The sequence below is a fragment of the Papilio machaon genome, chromosome 4, assembly GCF_912999745.1.
Source record: "Papilio machaon chromosome 4, ilPapMach1.1, whole genome shotgun sequence".
NCBI lineage: Eukaryota > Metazoa > Arthropoda > Insecta > Lepidoptera > Papilionidae > Papilio > Papilio machaon.
Window position 1 is genome coordinate 4634758 of NC_059989.1, and position 19913 is coordinate 4654670.

Here is a 19913-nt window from a genome sequence, read left to right on the forward strand (position 1 = left end):
TTATATAATTGTGTTACTGTTTTATTACCTACATAGATGTAATTAATGTTGCATTACATTATCTAGAATTCTAGAATATAATTGGAGCAATAATTGAGGTTTGAAACTCTTGAGAGGTAATTTAATTCAATATTATTAAATTATAGGAAACAAGTAGTTAAAATGAAAAAGACAATTTTTTAACAGTTTATTTTTAATTTGGTACATACTTTAAGTATTTAACATATTTACAATAAATGAACACTAATTACATTGTACAATATTTTCCGTAATAAATAATTTTTTATTCTAATTACAATATAAATACAGTCATTTTAGGCCAAGGAATAAAGAAATGGTACTGTAAAAAAGGCTTTCCAATAGTCCACTGAGTATTTTCATCTTGTTAATTTTTTCACTTAATTTAATTTTAGGAAGTGAGAATATGAAAATTGAGAATTCTTAACTATAACAATTATATTAACAAATAATGTAATATACTAGTCCTATATTAGAAGACATGGAATGCAGTCTTTGTAAGTCTAGTTATTGTAAGAAGGTCATCTTGCTGAATTGGATATTGTTTTCTGAATCCAATCCACATGAGATGAGACTGCATCGTAGATCCTCGGTCGACCCAATCCAATTTTACTGCAAGCTATTCTCCATCCGCTGACACCAGCTAAACTCCATCTTTTTGAGTTTTCATCGAAGCACATCATTGAACTTCCCGCATATTCTTCTTCCTAAAATATTTAAACAAATTTTACAATCATAAAAATAATTTTTTAAACTGTAATGTGACGAACATAAAAAAGTTTTGATACTTAAGTAAGTGTAATTTGAACTAGGTACATATTTTACTTGAAATTGAAAAAAATTAAATAAGGCAAAATTTACTTAAATAAGGCAACTTACATCACAATCGTCTTTATCATAGAGTGGCTCAGCGCAGATACCGTTTGTGGTTGCGATGCTGACGTTCTCGCAGCTCTGCATAGCTGTGGGGACAACATGTATCCTCTGCAATTGATCTCTGTTCCTTGTCCAGCCGAGTGAGTTGCATGTACTCTGGTTGTTCATTCCCCCCTCTGGCAGGCAAGTGGGCCGCACAAAATCTGTCATTTCAACTGGCTCTTCCAAACGCACCAGCGCCAGCATGCTGCCTTCAACCGGTGATCTCACTAAGCCAATTATACGCCGCTCCTGCTGCCACGGCGATGTGCTTTGGATACGAACTGTTCCGAATCTGGCCGTCCATTCTGCTTTCGGTTGACCCTGTAAACGTGGTATTTTAGCATTAATGTATAGCAAAGCATTGCGATTTTTTTTAATTTTTGTCAATAGTCTCCAATACATTGTGTTAGTCACGTCACGTTTCGTCTCCTGAAATGGCTAAAAGTTGATTGCGGAGGTTCGTTTGGCCATGCCAAATGAAGGTCCGTGATCTTTGCCTAGCTCTCTGGGTTACAGGCGTGATTTTGTGTGAGTATGATAGTTACTTGGAAGCATGAGGCGGTGGTGAGGAGCCAGTTGGGGTGCAGCAGCACACCATCGCAGACGTGGACGTTGGCGCGCAACAGCGCCGCGTGCCACGGCCAGTCGCCGGGGCGCGCAGCCCGCGGCAGTCCCGCCGCGCCCGAACCTGCCTCGCGCCCTCGCGCTGACGCCAGACCGCACTCTGCATAAACCAATTAGATATTGTTCAAAAGTTTTCGTACACGCGAACAAAGCCAGACTCTGCAGCGTGTGCCTTTTTAACAATCTACGAAGGACCATATTTCTACTCACCTAGTTGATCGCAAACGACTTTTAGAACTCTCCGTTCTGGACATTCGCTTTTGACGAATGATATTTCGGCGGCGGACGGGTCAACAACTTCGACGTACTCGGGCTGCTCTTTGTTTTCATCAGTCTTATATTCCCCCTCCACTTCTCCGTCGAGTACTGCATCAGCTGATATCGCCGATCTTAAACATAAATTACGATAAATAAGACATTTGTATAAATGAAATTGCAAAAAGGCAAGTTAAAATTGTATATAATTCTTATACGTACGTAAAGGTCAAGACCTTGCAGAGCGAGTTGGCAACGTTCATGAGCGCCTTCTTGTCGTCCTCGTAGGGTGCGGCACAGATCTTGCCGGTGTGGCCGCGCTCCGCCCACACCGCGTAGCCGCCGCGGCTGCGACGCGCGCCCAGCGTGCTCTCGCGCGTCTCTCGCTTCCACGACGCCAACGAACGACTTACCCATACTGGAAATAGAAATATTGTTAAACAACCAAATCAATTTACCTCTCATATAAAAAACCTTGTGGAAAACCCTATCTCAGTAATAGGAACAATGGACAAATACATCTACTTATATTTCATATTGTTATAATCTTTTCCACAAAAAAATATCAAAATTTATTTTTTGTTCCTTTCAGCAATACCTATATTAAAATTAGTATATAATAGTAGAGAATGTCGCTAGTTACCCGCATGATCAAGAAGACCTTGCCACAAGTTCAAGCGAGCAGTTAGCCCGGCCTACTATTCGTTTTAATAGTTGTGTTCTGTGTATAGTGCCAAGTATTAATTATTATCTCTTAAATACTTATACATTTTAAAATAACTCTAACGAATTTTGTTAAAAGTTTTCTAAAACCTAACAGGAACTGGCGAAAACATTTATGCAAATTATTTAATCTTTGCGTGTTCTCATCGTACAGGAAACGAATAGAACACAAAATATCTAAATTATTATTTTATAGATGTATATTCTTTATAGAGCAAAAAACGATCTTACAGCATCCCGCTTCGTCGCTGGCGTCAGGGCAGTGCGGGATTCCATCACAGCGGTGTTGTTGCGGCAGACAGCGCGGGTGCAGCGCGCAACGCAGCGCCCCCTGTCCGGCCGCTGTGCAGTGCGCGCACCCGCGCTCCTCCGCCGCGTCCGCGCAGTCCGGCACACCGTCACACGCGCGCCGAGACAACGCCAGCCGCCGTAGCCCACCATTGCAGTCTGGTTTAAAAACAAATTAAAGTGAAAAAGCTAACTTAATTAGATTCGAGATAGGATAAGATGTATTGGTATCATGTTAACCAGGTTCGGGTGCGCAGGAGCCGGGTCCGAAGTAGTCCGGGAATCGTGCGCAGTCGAAGTGCGCGCGCAGTCTTTCGGGCAAGCGCGCACCGCAGCCCGCGTGGAAGGCGCGGCAGTAGGCCCGGCATGGTCGCACCAGTCTTCCGTCGGAGCACTGCGGTTGTAGCATCTGGCATACGAAGTCCTGTCCACAAGATAGACCAGTTCCATTCACTTTTATTTTTATCTATCTAAATTGATATCTGTGTCTATCTAAAAAACTAAAATATTATAAAAGATTGCCTTACCTGTGCTAAATGTGAGCATTCAGCATCTAAGAGTTCTCTAAAAGCGACCAAGTCACGCATTAGCACTTCCTTAGAGGGATGTGCGACTAGGTTGGGATACGTGGTGATGTTGTAAGGTAGATGCGAGCACAGCGGCAACGTAAGCGGAGCACATTCCCGCACTTCCTCCACCAGCTCGAAAGATATCATCTCAGTTGTCGTCGCCTCCTCTTCTAAGCTGTCCGATTCAGTTAACGCTTGCGAAGATATTACTGAGCTTTCCTAAATAAAGATTAAGAAAAAATAGAATTACAATATATAAATACCTCTATAGTCCTTTATGTTGTAATGACTGTTATCCTTACCTCAATATGTAACGTGTCAGGCAGAACAGTAATAGTGCTGAAGTAGCCGGTGGGTGACCTGAGCTGGCGGTCCATTACATCCGTGACGTCTGGCGTGCCCACCGCAGTGAAGATCGGTTCGAACGACACCTCGAAGTGAACTCGCTCGCCTTCGTCAGCACTATATGCAAAGGATGTTGACTTAAGCATTGGATTATTTATAACAATTTAAATAACACAACCAATTGTTATATTGCCTTGATAGTCAAATATGCTTTTCCAGAAAAGCTTTCGCCAATCGACTACTTAATATTACTTATATCCTCAACTGTCATGCAGAACGAACAAACATTACTACATCAGGATAATATTTTCTAATAATATGATTAGAAATCTAGCACTTTAGCAATGTGAACACTAGCTTTTTACGATTTCGATTGACGAACATATTCGTTGTAAGACATCGACACATACATACGTCTATTGTTAACTTAATAGAATAGAATGTTAATTTAGTACAGAATTATCTGATAGAATGTAATGACGGTTAACTTTCATATGGGCAATAGTGTCACCTATTTCCAGCCGGAGGTGACGGTGTGGCGGGTGAACTTTTGTCGCCCGACGTATTGTACTGCGTGCGATTGACATGGGAAAGTTCGTGCGTGATCGAATTCCTAAGCTTTATACTTTCTATGCTATTCACGCACTCGATACAAAAACAAAGTTATTTTGCCCTTTCTTTTAACGGATTCTTTCCTTTGTGCCAAATGTGGAATAGGTATCTTATATTTTAAAATGTATATTTTTGTAAATTTCATGCAATCCCTTCCGATCTCCATTCTATAAAACATCAAAATAACGACCTAGCTTTTTATTAAGTTGCCCATGTCAACATAAATCAATGTACAAATTAACTTCGTTTCACTTTTACCTATCTCTAATCCTATATTTAGTGAGCATTTCTTAAACCCTAGTCCTCTACTTATATACTGTTACAATGAACCTTAAATATAATCTGCATACGAGTATATCACCCGTCTCTCCGTTCTCTGCAAATTATATGATACCACTTCATTGGAACTGTGACTTGATGATTAGAAATTAATTTATTGATGAACAACATGACATGTCGTGTGTTCAGAGACACGAACACGATTGTTTCGTAACATCGTTCAATAGTATGAGATTTGTAATGGCGTCATGCTTTAAATAACATTTGTAGATCAATTACGATTCATTATAATGTAACGGAGAACTTTTATTTTCTTTATTGTCCTGTTGCACGCTTGATCGCTGATCTCGTGAGTTGTCGTGAAAGCGAACTTTCTCCAACAAGCTTATAGGTACTTACACGTTGCGGTGAAATGAAAATCACTGTTTTTTGCCTCGCAATATGCATAATTTCTATAAATGACATATTCTTAATGTTTGTTAATGTTCGGCCTACTTTTTTAATTGCCCACTATTAAACACTTACTTAATGGTTATTCAAGATAGAATTGTTTAGGACCATTATTTCGTAAAATGTTTGCATAAAAATTTAATATAGTAATTACATTAGACATAGAATCTCACGGTAAATTTCTATACAGTATGTACCGTTTGTTTATGTGCTATAAAGCTTTTCTATTTGTTTACCCAGTTTTCTTTTCAGAGAATCACCACAATCTATAATGTAATAGGTGACACTGTATATACATACAGCGTTTAAAAAATCTAACCTCCATAAGAAATAAAGACTACATAACTTATGAACGTTTTTAGAAAATTTTTGCATCCAATAAAGGGAAGTAAAAGTTCTACTTAAAGTATGAATAGAGATCTCATTGGTACTTTAAATGTCATGTACGGTTGCATTATTTAATAAAGTAGATCGACATTTTGTAATAGCAGTAGATATGGAAGCTTCTCGTGTGCGTATCGTGGTTACGTGGTGTTCATGTAAAGCTAATTATTGGGAACTGTGACGAACTTTTCACACGTTTTTGTTTGTTGAAATTAAAAAAACTAGGCACGTTGACAAATAATTTAAATTTACTTAGTATAATTGTCTGAAATTAAAATGAATTAACTCTTTTTTTTAAGGTTGCCGCTAATTAACAGAGTTGTGTATAGTTTTCTCACTTTACAAAAAAAATACAGTCGAATTGATAACCTCCTTCTTTTTTAAGTCGGCTAAAAATAGATTGTGTTCTCTAACTCCCTCTTTTTAACACTGCATATCAATTACATTGATAGATATAAATCGATCAAAGGGCAAATAAAACTTTATTTTTTAATTCATTAGTGGCACTTTATAATTTGATTTTACAGTTAAAAAAAAATTACCTGTCAAGAGCTAAAATTTCAGCGCCAACAAAACAGGATCGTAGCTCAGAGTTACTGTAAGCATCGTGTAGCGCCTGCCGTAAATCATACTCTCTTGTGGTGTTCTTTACTTCTAGATCATTCTCTTCTTCTCCAGTCTCTCCCCACGAGGTGACCACAAAGGACCCGCGGAACGTTTGCCGATTTAGAGGATCTCCAAACAGATACATGTCTGTAAAACAAAAAGCAAGTAATTAAGATGCTAAATAAATGACTAACCGTGGGTTTCTGAGACCAAATCTCTGTATAAAACATATCGTCATCCCTCCTATTATCCTTGACAAAACAGAGATAACAACATATTTTAAAGTAGTCTCAGAAACCCACGGTAAGTAAACTAAGATACTAAAAAAGAAACAACCGAATATGTATATTTTATTTCGAGGTATCACACTTCCTCAACTAAACCTTAATGGAGAGTTGTACTGCATCAGTCCAAATTAAGCAAGCTATTTATCCTTTATTTGTTAACTTTTAAGAGATTTGTGAATAATGCTTTTCTTCCGCACTCAATAAATAATATGAATAAAAGCTTGTAAAAACGGTTATCGCTCTAGGATCGAAGCATTTGTTGCGGCGAACGCAAGGCCGGTCCGCAGTGGCCTCTGGCGGTGACGGGCCATACATCGCGCCAAATGTCGTCCTACACTGCACATCTGACATCATGTTTATTTACGAAGAAATAAAACTGTCGATAAAAGTTTAATATTATGATATTTGATAAATCTGCGAAACTTTGAATTAGCATAATGGCTTATTTAATAAAATTAATGAACAATGAACATCGTATACAAATTAAAATTTTATTAGGTTATTTTGTAGTGCATAAATCAAAAGATTGCTATTTTTATTGACGATTATTGTAATTTAAGGACAGAATAAAATTTCTTATAAAAGGATTAGGTCTTTAGCAGTAAATTAGATAATTTAAAATATTGTTAAACATTTTTAACACATGACGGACTCACAGTCTAAAGGATATATTTTGTTATTTAAATACGGCTTTACTTAAATCAGTCAAATATCTGAATGCCATGTTGGGGCATTACCAAGACATATCCTCTCGTTGGGGTAATACCTGAGATCGTTTTCAATTCCAGCACCGGTCTTGTGAAATATATTCAAGTGGCCATATTTACGGACGAATTCGCAAAGGATGTTATACCGGTCTGTGTAAGGTTGCCTAGCGAGTTTCGATGACTCACTAAATCTTAACTTAATAATTCGGCTAATGGCCGTGATAGAAATTATGTTTTGATTAATTACTATCATAAACAGATTATACTGAGTTTAAATGTCAGCCAATGATTCAAAATTAGTCGCTTATACGATCTAAACAATTTTCAAAATATTTTATTAAAATAATAATTAATTGTCTTTAATGTCAAGTACTTACAGACGCAAAAAAAAGCAGTTATTCTATTAATTAATTAGTTTAGTTTATTTTCGCTTTTCGTATAGTAACCGTTTATGCCACTGACTGAAAATGAACTTCGTCACGTTCACTTTACAAAGTACTTAATAATAACTATTAACAAATTGCTGACAGTTAATAATACTTACTCCTAGTCGCATTATATTGATAGTTCACGATCGATCGGTGACATAAGTATGAGAGTACGTGTAATAATAGTGGTACCAACGGCCGAGGTATACGGCGACGGCAGCCAGCAACAGCAGCACGAGGAGAGCCGCGAGCGCTGCGCAGCAGCCCCGACACGGCCGGCTCAGCTTGCGCCGCGTGAACCTGATGTCACTGCTCACTGACATCGTCGACTCCGGCGGCCGGTGACCGCGGCATCGTCGCTGACCACTGCGCGTCCATCCGTACCCCAACTAACCACAACAAAAACAAAGTTAACAAAGGAAATGAAACAATACTTGAAACGATAGTCAGTTTTTTTTTAATTATAATGATCTATTATCTCGCGATTTCGACAGCGTGGAGTAAAAAAAATTGCCTAAGTTATTCCTGCATACATCAGCTATCTTCTAGTCGAAGTTCCGTCCTTACATTATCAGGAAAAAATGAAGTTTTGGTACAGACAAACAAAAATAAAAAAAAATTATCACTAACGCGAACACATCATATAGCTGATTTTTCTGTACTTTGGGTCGCTGAGCTCACGGAGTAAGTACTTATATAATTTTATAAGTTATCAACACACATACACAAATAACAAATTAAGTCAGACGATTACCTTCTCTTTACTTACAAATCACTTTCGATCCATATTAAGAGTGTTACCATTTTAGTAAAACAACATTCAAAAGGCGATGATCGTAAGGACACGCTTCACGTACTTTACAGATGCAATGCGCACGAAGTAACCGATTACAAAGTGTTACAAATATATTTTTGTTGTGATCATTACGTTAGAGAGAGCAATGAATTGTAAATGTGCCGGCGATTGATCATGTTTCATAACACTTAGCAATGCTTGTAATTTTTTTACTTATAACACTGTTAGTACACTAATTAACATCGCGTGCAGTATTTTATCAATATGTTGGTATCTCTTTATCAGGTGTTCTGGATTTTTTAAGTGTATTATTGGTGATTTATTTTTATATGTTTCTATAGAACTTATTACTTTAACTCAATTTATATTTCTTGTAACTATTTGTTATCAAGGTGACGATCCGGAAAACTTTTTAAAGCAATCAAGAACTATAATAAACAAAAATTAATTAAAATATATCAAAGCAAGGTCGAGATATTGGTTCGCTCGTATCGTTTATTTGTTAATTTTTGATCCATTATTATATTGCAGTAAACGAGTTAGTCGTTCTCTATGGAGCTGTATCGTTTTATCTCCCATTATTGATACAAATGCCGGACATCCGAGATTGCTTACTTTGCAATATTAAAGTATAATTTTATTCTCGTAAACTTGATGTCGGAATATAAACGGATTTATAATAATAATTTGTGTATCAACATAGAGTTTTTCATTATTTCACCGGATGCTCATGAACCAAATGTGCCTAACAAATGAATTACTAAACCGAGGCTTGAGAAAACAATCTTTGTAACTTTCGATCGTTAGTACTGTAATATCAATTAAAAATAACTATTCACGTATTTTATATACATTGTACCCAATAAAACGTAAAATAGCTTACGTTTTTTATGTAACGTTATGTAACTTGTTATAATTTGCGTCGTTACATCTACGTTTTTAACTGGTACGCTCTCTCTACCCATACATATTTCCGTAAACGACTAGTGTTGAATTATAAACGGTGACATAGCAGTCAGCTTTCCTACACATTAGTTTCTCTTCCAATATTTATTTAATAAGAAGCCATATTTGTATCTAACAACTTCCTCTTTACAAGCTGATTAAGCAAGAAAACTTTATTAATGCTACTTACGTAGAAAGTGATGAGTGAGGAAAGGAATCTATTTATTTATGTCTTTTCTTTTATAGGGATTGGATAGTGATCGTCTCGGTTTGATCGTTGACTCTATGTGGTCAAAATCTTTTAGAAACAAGTATGAAGTTTATTGATCCAAGTAGTTTCTTTATATCTTCTCTTTCGTTATCTAAATATCGAAAATAATAAGTGTTTTTCTTACCTCTAAAGTTAGTTAGAGTCAAGATACATTATGTTTAAGGAAATTGTAGTAACAATACGATTGAAATTCCTTAAGAAGAAATCAAGGACACTATTAAAGCTAAGATCAGAAAAAATAAAGTGCGTCATAAAATTGCAAACGAAAACATACGTTTATGCTGTTGTTATCTTGTTTTGAATCACTTTCAAATATTTATTAAAAAGAACCCTTTAAATGCGTTGGGGACTTATAAATAAATTCATTAATTATTTTACGCGATATTATCTACTTTCGATATACGAAAATGTATAATCTTTTTATTTTATAATTATAGTTTACTTTGCTATTTTTTAGAAATTACATTATCTGATATTAATATTATTGTTAATTCCTTTGTAACCAATAAGGTGAAATCCACTAGATGTCACTGCGTGGGTGCGATTACTTGAAGCTTTTAGAGTTTCGAAATAGAAAAACAATACAAAACTCTATAAAAGTTAGCAAACAGTCAAGGTAATCGAACAGAATGCCACTGGGTAAATGCCAGTGTGGTTAGTTGAACTATACTGTAGTCGGTTAATCTAATAAAGCAAACTAGCTGCAATAACAGTATTCGTACTTTACGAAACTAAATTTCGAGCTATTCTATTACATTCGCATAGTATCTTAATAAAACTAAAGTATGAAACGTTTCAGTAGCGAAAATCTTTTAGTCAAGTTATATAATATTTCTTATATTATAAGGTGCAAGCACACTCATCGGGAAACGGTGAAAACTGAATTGCTTCCACTTCACGCCTGTTTTCTGTGAGGTCGTGGTATTTCACCGGTAGAGCCGGCTCATTCATGCAACAATATTGTTGCTGGAGTCTACATCTGTTAATTTAATTCTAAAAATTAAAATAATTCCAGAACTGATTCTTATTTTGCTATAAAAATCGTAATATTCAAATATGTTTTACAATCCAATTTATTAACTCCGTATTATGTTTCCACGCAAACTGGGTTTTTCGGTTTTTGGCGGTTGTTTACCTTATTATACTTGAAGATAGGATCAAATAATATCATGAACTTGAATCGATAACATCTTTACAAATTGTCAATTAACAAACATCGAAATGTTTCGACAATTCGACGAAGGCTAAATAACAACTTGAAAAGAAAGGTAATGATAACAAAACAATTAGCGCGTTATTTATTGGTCATCGAGACGAGGTCAGCGACAATAAATTGACTTCAACTGCTCTCGATACATTAATGTTGCCATTGTTATATTATACTTAGCTACATAATAAAAATGTAATTACTGTTTCATAATGCACTGAACACATAAACGTATAGAACAAAATGATATTTAAATCAACTCCCAAAAAAATCTTAAAAAGTAAAATGACAAACGTGTCCCTTATCTCTTGCGCATGCATTTCGTATTTTGTTTGCATCGTATTTATACTGAAATATCGTCAATCATCTTCCAAACAATAGCTACGACTCAGAAAACGGCGTTAATTAGAGAGAGCTTAGTTGTTCTTCCAACGTTATTGTTGTGAATTTGTATGAAATCAAGCTATTAAAACTGTATCATGGGTACAATTTTTAATCTTTATCATCTCGAAATTTAAATTGTTATGCTTAACGGTTTAAATTTTATCTAACTCCTGGTAATGTCCAATGGATAAATCTGGATAAACCAATCTGGATCATTGTTTAAACGCGTCTGCAAGTTAAAAGTTTTTAATATTTTTCTATTTTGATTCTTAAGGTAGTATAGATAATAATAATGGGCTATAGATACGTTGTAAAATGCATATTGCAATATAATTAAGTTCGTGATTGGAGATCTATTTAAGTATACAATGCAAAGCCGCAAAGTTAAACTTTACAAATACTTCAGAGATCGCGGCGAGCTTGCAACATCCTTCTTTTGCAATATTATGTTAGTAAAATAGAGCTTTATTGCAAAATGGCGCGGTACTTTCAAAGCAACGTCCGGAACTAAAAAAAAAAAAATACTTTATCAATTTACCTAGAAAATATAGATTTAACAACAACAACGTGTTTTTTCTTTATGTAATTAATTAGTCAAGATAATAATTAGGTAATTGTATAATTTCAAATATTCTTTGTTTTGAATGTAAGTAGTTCGTTTAAGTTTTTAAAGTAACATTAAAGAACCTACTCGTATAACGATACAGGCTGCTTGTAAACATTAATCAGTGAGATTTTGCATTTTCTTTTTCGCATAATGTGAGAACGAGGTTGTGGCCTAGTGGCATAATTAAAATCATGTTGATGTTTAAGTAAATTTACTTAGCATTTTATGATATTATTGCATACGCACAGATGACTAGACAAATTTCATTTTTAACACTTTTCTCGTCATTCTATTTTTTTTAATAGAACCTCAAGTACAACCTTAAAGAATCTATGTACTTTATCTCCTCCGAATGGAAGCCTTTCGTTAGGCGTGTGCACTTGGCGACCTACATCTGACCCACGTTTTTGCCGGTGTTCGTGCGGAACTTGGCAGGCGCGAGGTATTTTTGTCGGTATCCATTAACATCTAAATTCCGATAATGCGGACAACCTGACTTTCGACCACGAGTGCCAATATTTGACGTATTACTTTATTTAGTACACCTGATGCTGTGTTTAGCTATAATATGGGATGAACAATAGTTTTTTGTTTCAAGCCTAATTGACAATTGTGTACAATTCAAATTAAATAAGTAAAGTAAGGTTATGTGACATATTTGTAACGAATATGACTTGTTAAATGCATTTATTTTTCGACTGACATATATCGGAAAAAGAGATTTTGGTGAGAATTATATTATTTCACTTTAAAAAACAAATTCAATCCGTTGTTATTGGTTCTTATTTTTGTAATTAGTTATTTTTTAAATTCAATTGAGATCATTACTTTTAATTGGCATCGATTAAAAGTCGCCGATCTAGACGCACTACCGGTAATGAAAGCGACAATTAAAACTGGTAGCATTCGTGTCTTGATGTGAAAGTTGATATAATTTTGTGAAGCAGTCACTTACGTCAGTTATGGTGTCGACCGGTGCAATGAACTTTAATGTCCACATTCATAAAAACAGATAAACATGCGAACACGGTGAGAAATGAGCATGAGTGAAGTTAAGTAAATATAATCATAGTAGTGAGAGATAAAACATTGGAATATCTGTTCCAATACTACTCGTATATCCCTCATCCACTAGGTCCTAGGTAGGCAAAGTATTCTTCACTTGGCCATCTCGATATCTCGGTTTTAACCTAGTAATATCACACCATTCATATTTACAGGCTAGGAACAAAATGCAACTTACCCAGTACTTTGAAAGAACTATTCCCTTTATTTGGAATTCTGTTTGCTGTTATTATCTAACTTAAATATTGTCCGAGCGTTAAAAGTTAAACGCAGAAATGTATTTGTGTGATGTTTGTAATTTTTACCGCTTGTATCGGCGTGGCTAAAATACTAAGTTGCCTTTAAGTGTTTACAAAAGGACAATGATTTGGAGCCGAACCAAACCCATGGCACGAATACCACTCCCATAACTGAACTAGCTGGTATAGGTCGAATTTGCGAAAAGGTCAAACCTACACGGGACCAATTTAACAATTGTTTTCGTGTTAAGATAATATCAACACTATTTTATTATGTTTAGTGACACTTTAATAAAATAAATTACTACACAAATAAATAAACGATTCAATACAAAAACTGTCTCAAAAATTTGTTATCTGTGAAAACCAGTGTCATTATTGGACTTTCTACTAAATTTATAAAAAAATATCTCTGTTTTCGGCATACTTTAAAATGTTAATGCCCAGTTTATTGGCAATTAACAGAGAAGTATTACACAAATTACCTGAAGAAAATTACCTCCTGTATTTACTCCTTGCTACAATGTCTTTGCTATACAGACAGACAGACAGATTGACAGACTTTTGACATATTGATGATGTTTAGCTACGAAGGTGGATGACGGACAAGTTCATTGTTAACATAACTACAAATAACCACAATCATCGAGATTAACAGCGTCCTTTCAATTGATCATATTTCTTGATATTGAGATATTTATTGCGCAAGGCTTTGGTCAGATTTAGCGGTTTAAATTTCTATGCCGAGTAATGTAATACAAGTGGAGCACGGCTGACGTTTTGAAACACGAACCTCATCCCTCTCCATAGCTCTATTACTAAAGCTATCTATTTGTATACCCACTGGGCCACTGTTCGTTAAAACCGTCAATAAATATTAACGTATAAAGTTTATAACGCTATAACGCTGGCCATATTAATATAACAATAATCGTGAATTTCAAATGGTGTGACACTTGTGTACGAACGATATTGCTATCTCTGTTTCTCTCAAAGATAATGAACGAGACGGCAATATTGTCGTACTACAGGTGTTTTGACTGTACAGATAGAGAACAAATACAATTTTCGAGAAGATATTCCTCGTGACTAAATTCGGTTTTAGAAGGTCGTGAACTTTTAAAATTTGTTCACCTTGCCCAAATGTTTTGTAACGCCAAAGGTGTTGAAACTAATTCTGATAATTTGTTTAAAAACTTACGATATTTTAAATCATAAAAAAACTCGTTAAACTTTTTATAGCTTTAGATTAACGGATCGGGACTTAAAAGCTACAGAATAGATTGTTTAATAATGTCTTTGTTTAGTTTTCAGAGTGAGTAAAGTTAGGGATCAAAGTTTCACAACAGGAAAAGAGGTGAGGTCTTTTACGAGAGTAGATTTAATAAGATTATACTCTAGAAAGATGTAAAGGCATGACTCGAGTGCATATAATTGCAGTCTCAGAAAGTATCACAGAAGTCACGTATGGCGGTATACAATACGTGTTAGTTCTCACTTAATCTGGATAAGAGGTGAGACTTTGATAAGAAAGAACATGTTCGCCAGTAAATGGATAAATGAAAACTTAGGTGAATGCTTTTTCTTCTGTGAATAAATTAAATTTAAAGATGAAATTATATTTAAATCCTTTAATGCTTATCATCCTTATTGAATTTATTGTCTTATGGTGTTTTAATGATTATGAGAAGTATTGTTTTAACTAGGAATTAGACGTTTGCCTAAATTTTTATATAACCTCTAGTAACTATTATTATAACTATATTACATTTTCTTAAAAATTTAGTTAATATTCACTTCAATAGGTGTCAAATACGACATTTCTTATTGGATGAATGAATACTGATGTTTTTTGTACAAAGAAGCATAACACTTTATCGTGGTCAGCGGCGCTGGCGATGGCGAAGCGACCCGGATCACGGATCACTCGGCGCCGTTAGCGACTGACCACTGACACACTTACTCTCACTAGTGTAGTGATCTACCGTATGACTAGGGCTGCCACTACCAATAAATTAAGACTCGAATGAACAACAAACGACGTCTCTTGACACTTAGCGGATGATGAAAAAAAAAATCGACATTCAGTTACGCTCCCTTTAATCTCCACTAAGGTTGACAACAAATCTGCTACTTTTAATTTCTTACGGATGTCTATGGGTAGCGGTCACTTTGCTTTTTTATCGAAATCAGGTAGCCACTTAATTGTTTGCCAACCTTTAGTATAAAAAGAAACTTCTTTTACCTACTCTGGTCGAAGTCATTGATGTCAAGCCCGTAGCCTGAATAGACAAAAACAAAGTGGTGGCAGCCCTGCGTATCACCGATCGGTACCAAATAAATTTAAACACGGCAGGTGTATGCCCTGTAACTAGCAAATCGTGTTTACCATGTTAAAAGTATCTGGCATAACGTTTTTGCTACCACCAAGAAATAAAATAAACAGTAAACAAACGTCAACAAAAAATGTTAACTTAATTCTTAATATAAAATTAATAAAATATAAATAAATATACAAAAAAGGTCATATGTATCGGCAACAGTCTGTTTTGTAAAAGTTTGTAGATAAAATTAACTTATATGTAACAAAATAATTAACTTTGATAAATACAATGCAATTTCTAATGCAAAAATTTATCCAATAAATATAAAATTTCATAAAAAAGTCTCAATCACCAGTGAACTAGATTTTTGTTGGTAGCGGAGCGCCGTTCTATACAACATAAAAATGCAAAGGAATGTCGTTTACTGAACACTTAAACGTTATTCGATCAAGAACAAAATGTTAATGGTCTTAGATAGTTAATTCAATGAAATAGATTTACAATCGCCTTACCTCTCTAAAAACAACATAAATGTACTTAAAATTGTTTTTACTTTAAATTTTATTTTTTTTGTGACCGACTTGTTTGTTTACTGCCAGAAAATATGAACTTCTATACGAAAACATATTGATCTCTCTATTTTTTTTTTTAATAAATTTATATTAATTTTTTCGAATGAAAAAAACGAGAAGGATGGTGTTACAATTGTACAGGTGTTTAGATAATGGAATTCATGGTTAAAAATGAATCTGGAGTTTTATAATTGAAATGTTTATACTGACTTTTAATCTAAGATAAAGAAATGCGACTCCCGTTTCATATAGCTATCATTGAGAACTGAAAATGTATCCTTCTTGGCTTACCTTCACCAAACACACAAATCACGGACTTGTGTTTGTTCTCAATTTGACTCAACAATTTAAAAACTACGTATATATGATTAATGCGCTCTTGCGCTTTTTGAAATGTGAATTAAAGTAAATCTTACCTGTTCAATGATATTTAAAACCTTCAACATCGACTGTGATTAAAAAATATTCCGTTATTACTAACGCGTCATCTTTACGGTCTTGTAGGTAAATTAGTAACTTTTTGTGTATATTTTTGCAGACATTAAAATCGAAAACATAATTTCGTAATGACATACCTACATAAAACGATAATTATATTGTGTTAAAATCAAGTTACATAATGATTTTTAATCATTAATTGTTTTAAAATTACTTTTTATTTTAATGATTTTATATTTTACTTGGTTGCCAGTGCTAAAACTTCCTGCTTAAAACGAAACAGGTTTAGTCGCAGCGTAGACACTATTAATATTTAATTAATTGTGTTCAGAGTTTTCTTTTGCTATACGAGAGTGAGTGGCGAATACAAGGACAAACGTGGACACGACATTATTCTATATCTAGCTAAATACTTTGTCTCTAATATTTGATTTGAATTACATGTGTGACTCAACCACAAATTCTTTCCATTAGATTTATTTAATGGCAGATTAAATATTTTTGTTTGTATGTCCGTATTCCTTCATATTAATTATACTTCAAGATAATATCATACCTATTCGTTTACACAGTAATGTATATGACATTACTTCCCTCTTTTACTGAGCTTATTTATTGACAAACGTGACGCAGTGCAAGGTCGAATTATAAAATTTTTACGGTAGAAGGAGCACAAATTATTTTTTGTATGAAAGAATCTAGAACGAACGAACGAAATAGAAGGACTAAGATCACGACTATAATATAGCAAGCGGACACAAAGCCCGGTGTTGATAAAAAGTTCCAATAAGATTATGCGATAATGATATATTAATACAAAAAAAAATTCAGCGTCCGCAACGGTCCGAAACGATGGGGTAAATAATTTAACCATTCAGTAACGGTTTTGCATGGCTTCTTGGTGCTACGTTAAAAATAATATACCTTGTCCAAATATTATTCTTTGAAAAATAACGACTAAAAGTGCGATTTTAAATATTTAAATACAATCATGACGTGACGAATTGCCAGGTTATAAATCCGATGGATTATATTCGGTTTTCTTATTATATTTATTTCCGTATCATATGTTTTTGTGCATGTAATCCATTTAGTTAAGGTTTAATATTGAATTTATTTATTAAAGAGTGTAGGTATGGATACTACGGTACTCACGTAGGCTAAATCTTGCGACCATAAAAAATTAACTTTTCTACTTAAAAGTAGCTATTTAGACTAACATAAAGTAATTAAAGATTCGTAGTATAAAATTAGATAAATGCAGAAAACAGATTTGATATTAACGAATAAAATAAAATATAAAAACTACACTGTTTAAACGTAAAGACTATCGAAGTAGACTGTGACATATAATGTTGTAATTTTGGAGGTCAAGTGCGAGCTTAATTCACCTGCCGTCGAACACAACTAACTGTTCATGTCCTTGTTGTTAACATAGTGAAAGTTGTCGTCGTCTTTAAATGTTTGTTATTCATAAAACATGTTTATGTATATAGAAATTACTTCCGTTATTTTTATGTTCAAGAAAATTAAAAAGCTTTCTACATTTAGCGTGTTCCAATTGCAACTAATCAACCGTCCTTTACATTTTGGTAAGTTATTTTATATTTATTACGCATGGGAATCTAAAAAATTTATGAGAAAGATTCTGTAAGTGTACATCTTGTGTTGCTTTATTTAATGGTATTTAAATAAAAAGTTCGTAGGAAAATAAAATTACGAGGATAATTTTAACATTAAGACCTTATATATTAGGTTATAATCTGTACTGTACATCAGACAACAATCTTTTATTTTATCGTATTTATTGTTTTAATATGTACCTAATTGAAATACCAAGAAGGCGATGCGGTAGACAAAAGCTCCTTATACATATGCATGTCTTTTATTGAAAAACAATAACAAGTTTAAGACAAGGATGCATTGTGTTAAGAGAAAGTGATGTGGAGCGGTGATAAAAAGCGGGAAGACAATGAGATTAATGTTTCATTCTATAATTTTTCTATTCATTGCATCTTTCAATTGAAGCGAATCACACGCATCGTAACTCGCGATTGTTAGAACATAATCATATGTCTCACCTCTGACTCCCAGCTCTCTTTAGCATTTCGCGGCTTGCTTTCCATGTTTCCAGAGAACGTCATAGTTTCGTTTGGCCGTTGCACTTTTGCACTAAAACCTTTGATGTGATGTGCATTGACGTACGTCACTTGTCCACCATTCACAACTTTAGGAACACTGGTACACTATCGCTTTCTGTTATGCTGCTGCCGAAACGTGCGGCATGTAAACATGATGTGTACTCCGCGATCCGCATACACAGTACACGCGCGCTCGCTGGTTGGCCGGCGAGTGAGCTCCGACTAGCTCCAACACAAGGCAGTAGGCAGCGCAGCACGGGTCTGCTCTGAGTTCTGAGTGAACGCGTTAACGAGCACAGACTACAGTTAACTTTCTCTCAAGTCGCGCGGCCATAAGTTGCGCACCATCGAAAGTATCCGAAGCGCTACGGGTCAAAGCCTTCATTAATACTACATTACTAAGATTGTAATCGAGGAAACTGCATCTATCAACTATGAAACAGTGATAATAATGGTAAATTACAAGAAGCGCATTCTACGTATCTCGGAAAAACATTTAGTTACGATGATTATTTCTCAGTACTTATCAACTGGTTGGTCGTAGTTTGATCCCATCAAATTAAATCAAGTCCGCTATTCGATACGATGATCGACCCGCTAAACTTGACCATTCGCCATATACCTAATTTGTACATTATTATTAGATAAGCTGCCATCCAGTTTGGTGAAAAATTAAGAGCTTCATGTCACCGTTGATGGTTATATCAAAGAGTCAAAGGTACAATAGCATGTTCGGCCTTCGAATCCCATAACACGTTTGATCATAATACCTTTGTAATCACTATATGTATTACGATATTGCATACATATTTGAAATATTTTATCCAGCTCAGTTAGTTTTCCTAGTTTTTGTAGTTTATAAAAAATTAAATTATTAAATTATTTTGAACAAAAAATGAAGATCACAACGACAGGTACTGATACTGATCCGGTATCTGTATTTTTATATTTGCAATCAGAAAGTTTAGAAAACATTTTTGGAATCATTCCAGTCCACAAACTTTCACAGTTCTTATCACCAGTTTTAATAAAAAACAGCTCATTTTTACTAAATATCTCGATAATTTGTACTCAACAACTAGCCCTTTGCCAAAACAGTTCGCATAAGGGTAGTAAAAATATCTACTTTGTTGGATTCCAAGATCTGAGATAAGGAGACCATCATGTACCATTGTTGTTATGTACCAAGTAACAAAATATATCCATTATTTGGGAACTGTATAATGATTAAATTAGAAAGACCTAGGTATGCTCTGATCACTGATTGTGATTTGAAATTTAATTAATAACTACTACAACTACCTACAACTACAAGCGACCTCTTCAAGAAATGGAACGATACAAGAAGTCACTAATCGTTATTTTTCATTAAGAATGCAGAGGTCTAACAAAAGATGGCGCTGTAGTAATATTTTTTTTTTCGGTTTTTAA

General features: G+C 34.6%; 1 protein-coding gene across 2 annotated transcripts; it reads right to left on the reverse strand.

Moving 5' to 3' along the window:
- Nucleotides 1-332: 332 nt before the first annotated feature.
- Nucleotides 333-18759, reverse strand: LOC106710840 (atrial natriuretic peptide-converting enzyme). 2 transcript variants are annotated; one of them, XM_014503024.2, is made up of 12 exons: nt 18423-18759; nt 7690-7882; nt 6008-6218; nt 3698-3857; nt 3354-3614; nt 3067-3250; nt 2770-2985; nt 2038-2233; nt 1771-1949; nt 1482-1660; nt 898-1257; nt 333-725 (listed from the first exon to the last, which is right to left on the reverse strand). In XM_014503024.2, the coding sequence occupies exons 1-12, from the start codon at nt 18483-18485 to the stop codon at nt 540-542; spliced, it is 2388 nt and encodes a 795-aa protein (XP_014358510.2). In that variant the 5' UTR covers nt 18486-18759; the 3' UTR covers nt 333-539. The 2 variants fall into 2 exon arrangements, with proteins under 2 accessions (XP_014358510.2, XP_045542721.1); XM_045686765.1 differs by lacking the exon at nt 18423-18759 and adding an exon at nt 8248-8266.
- Between the last annotated feature and the right edge of the window lie 1154 nt (nt 18760-19913).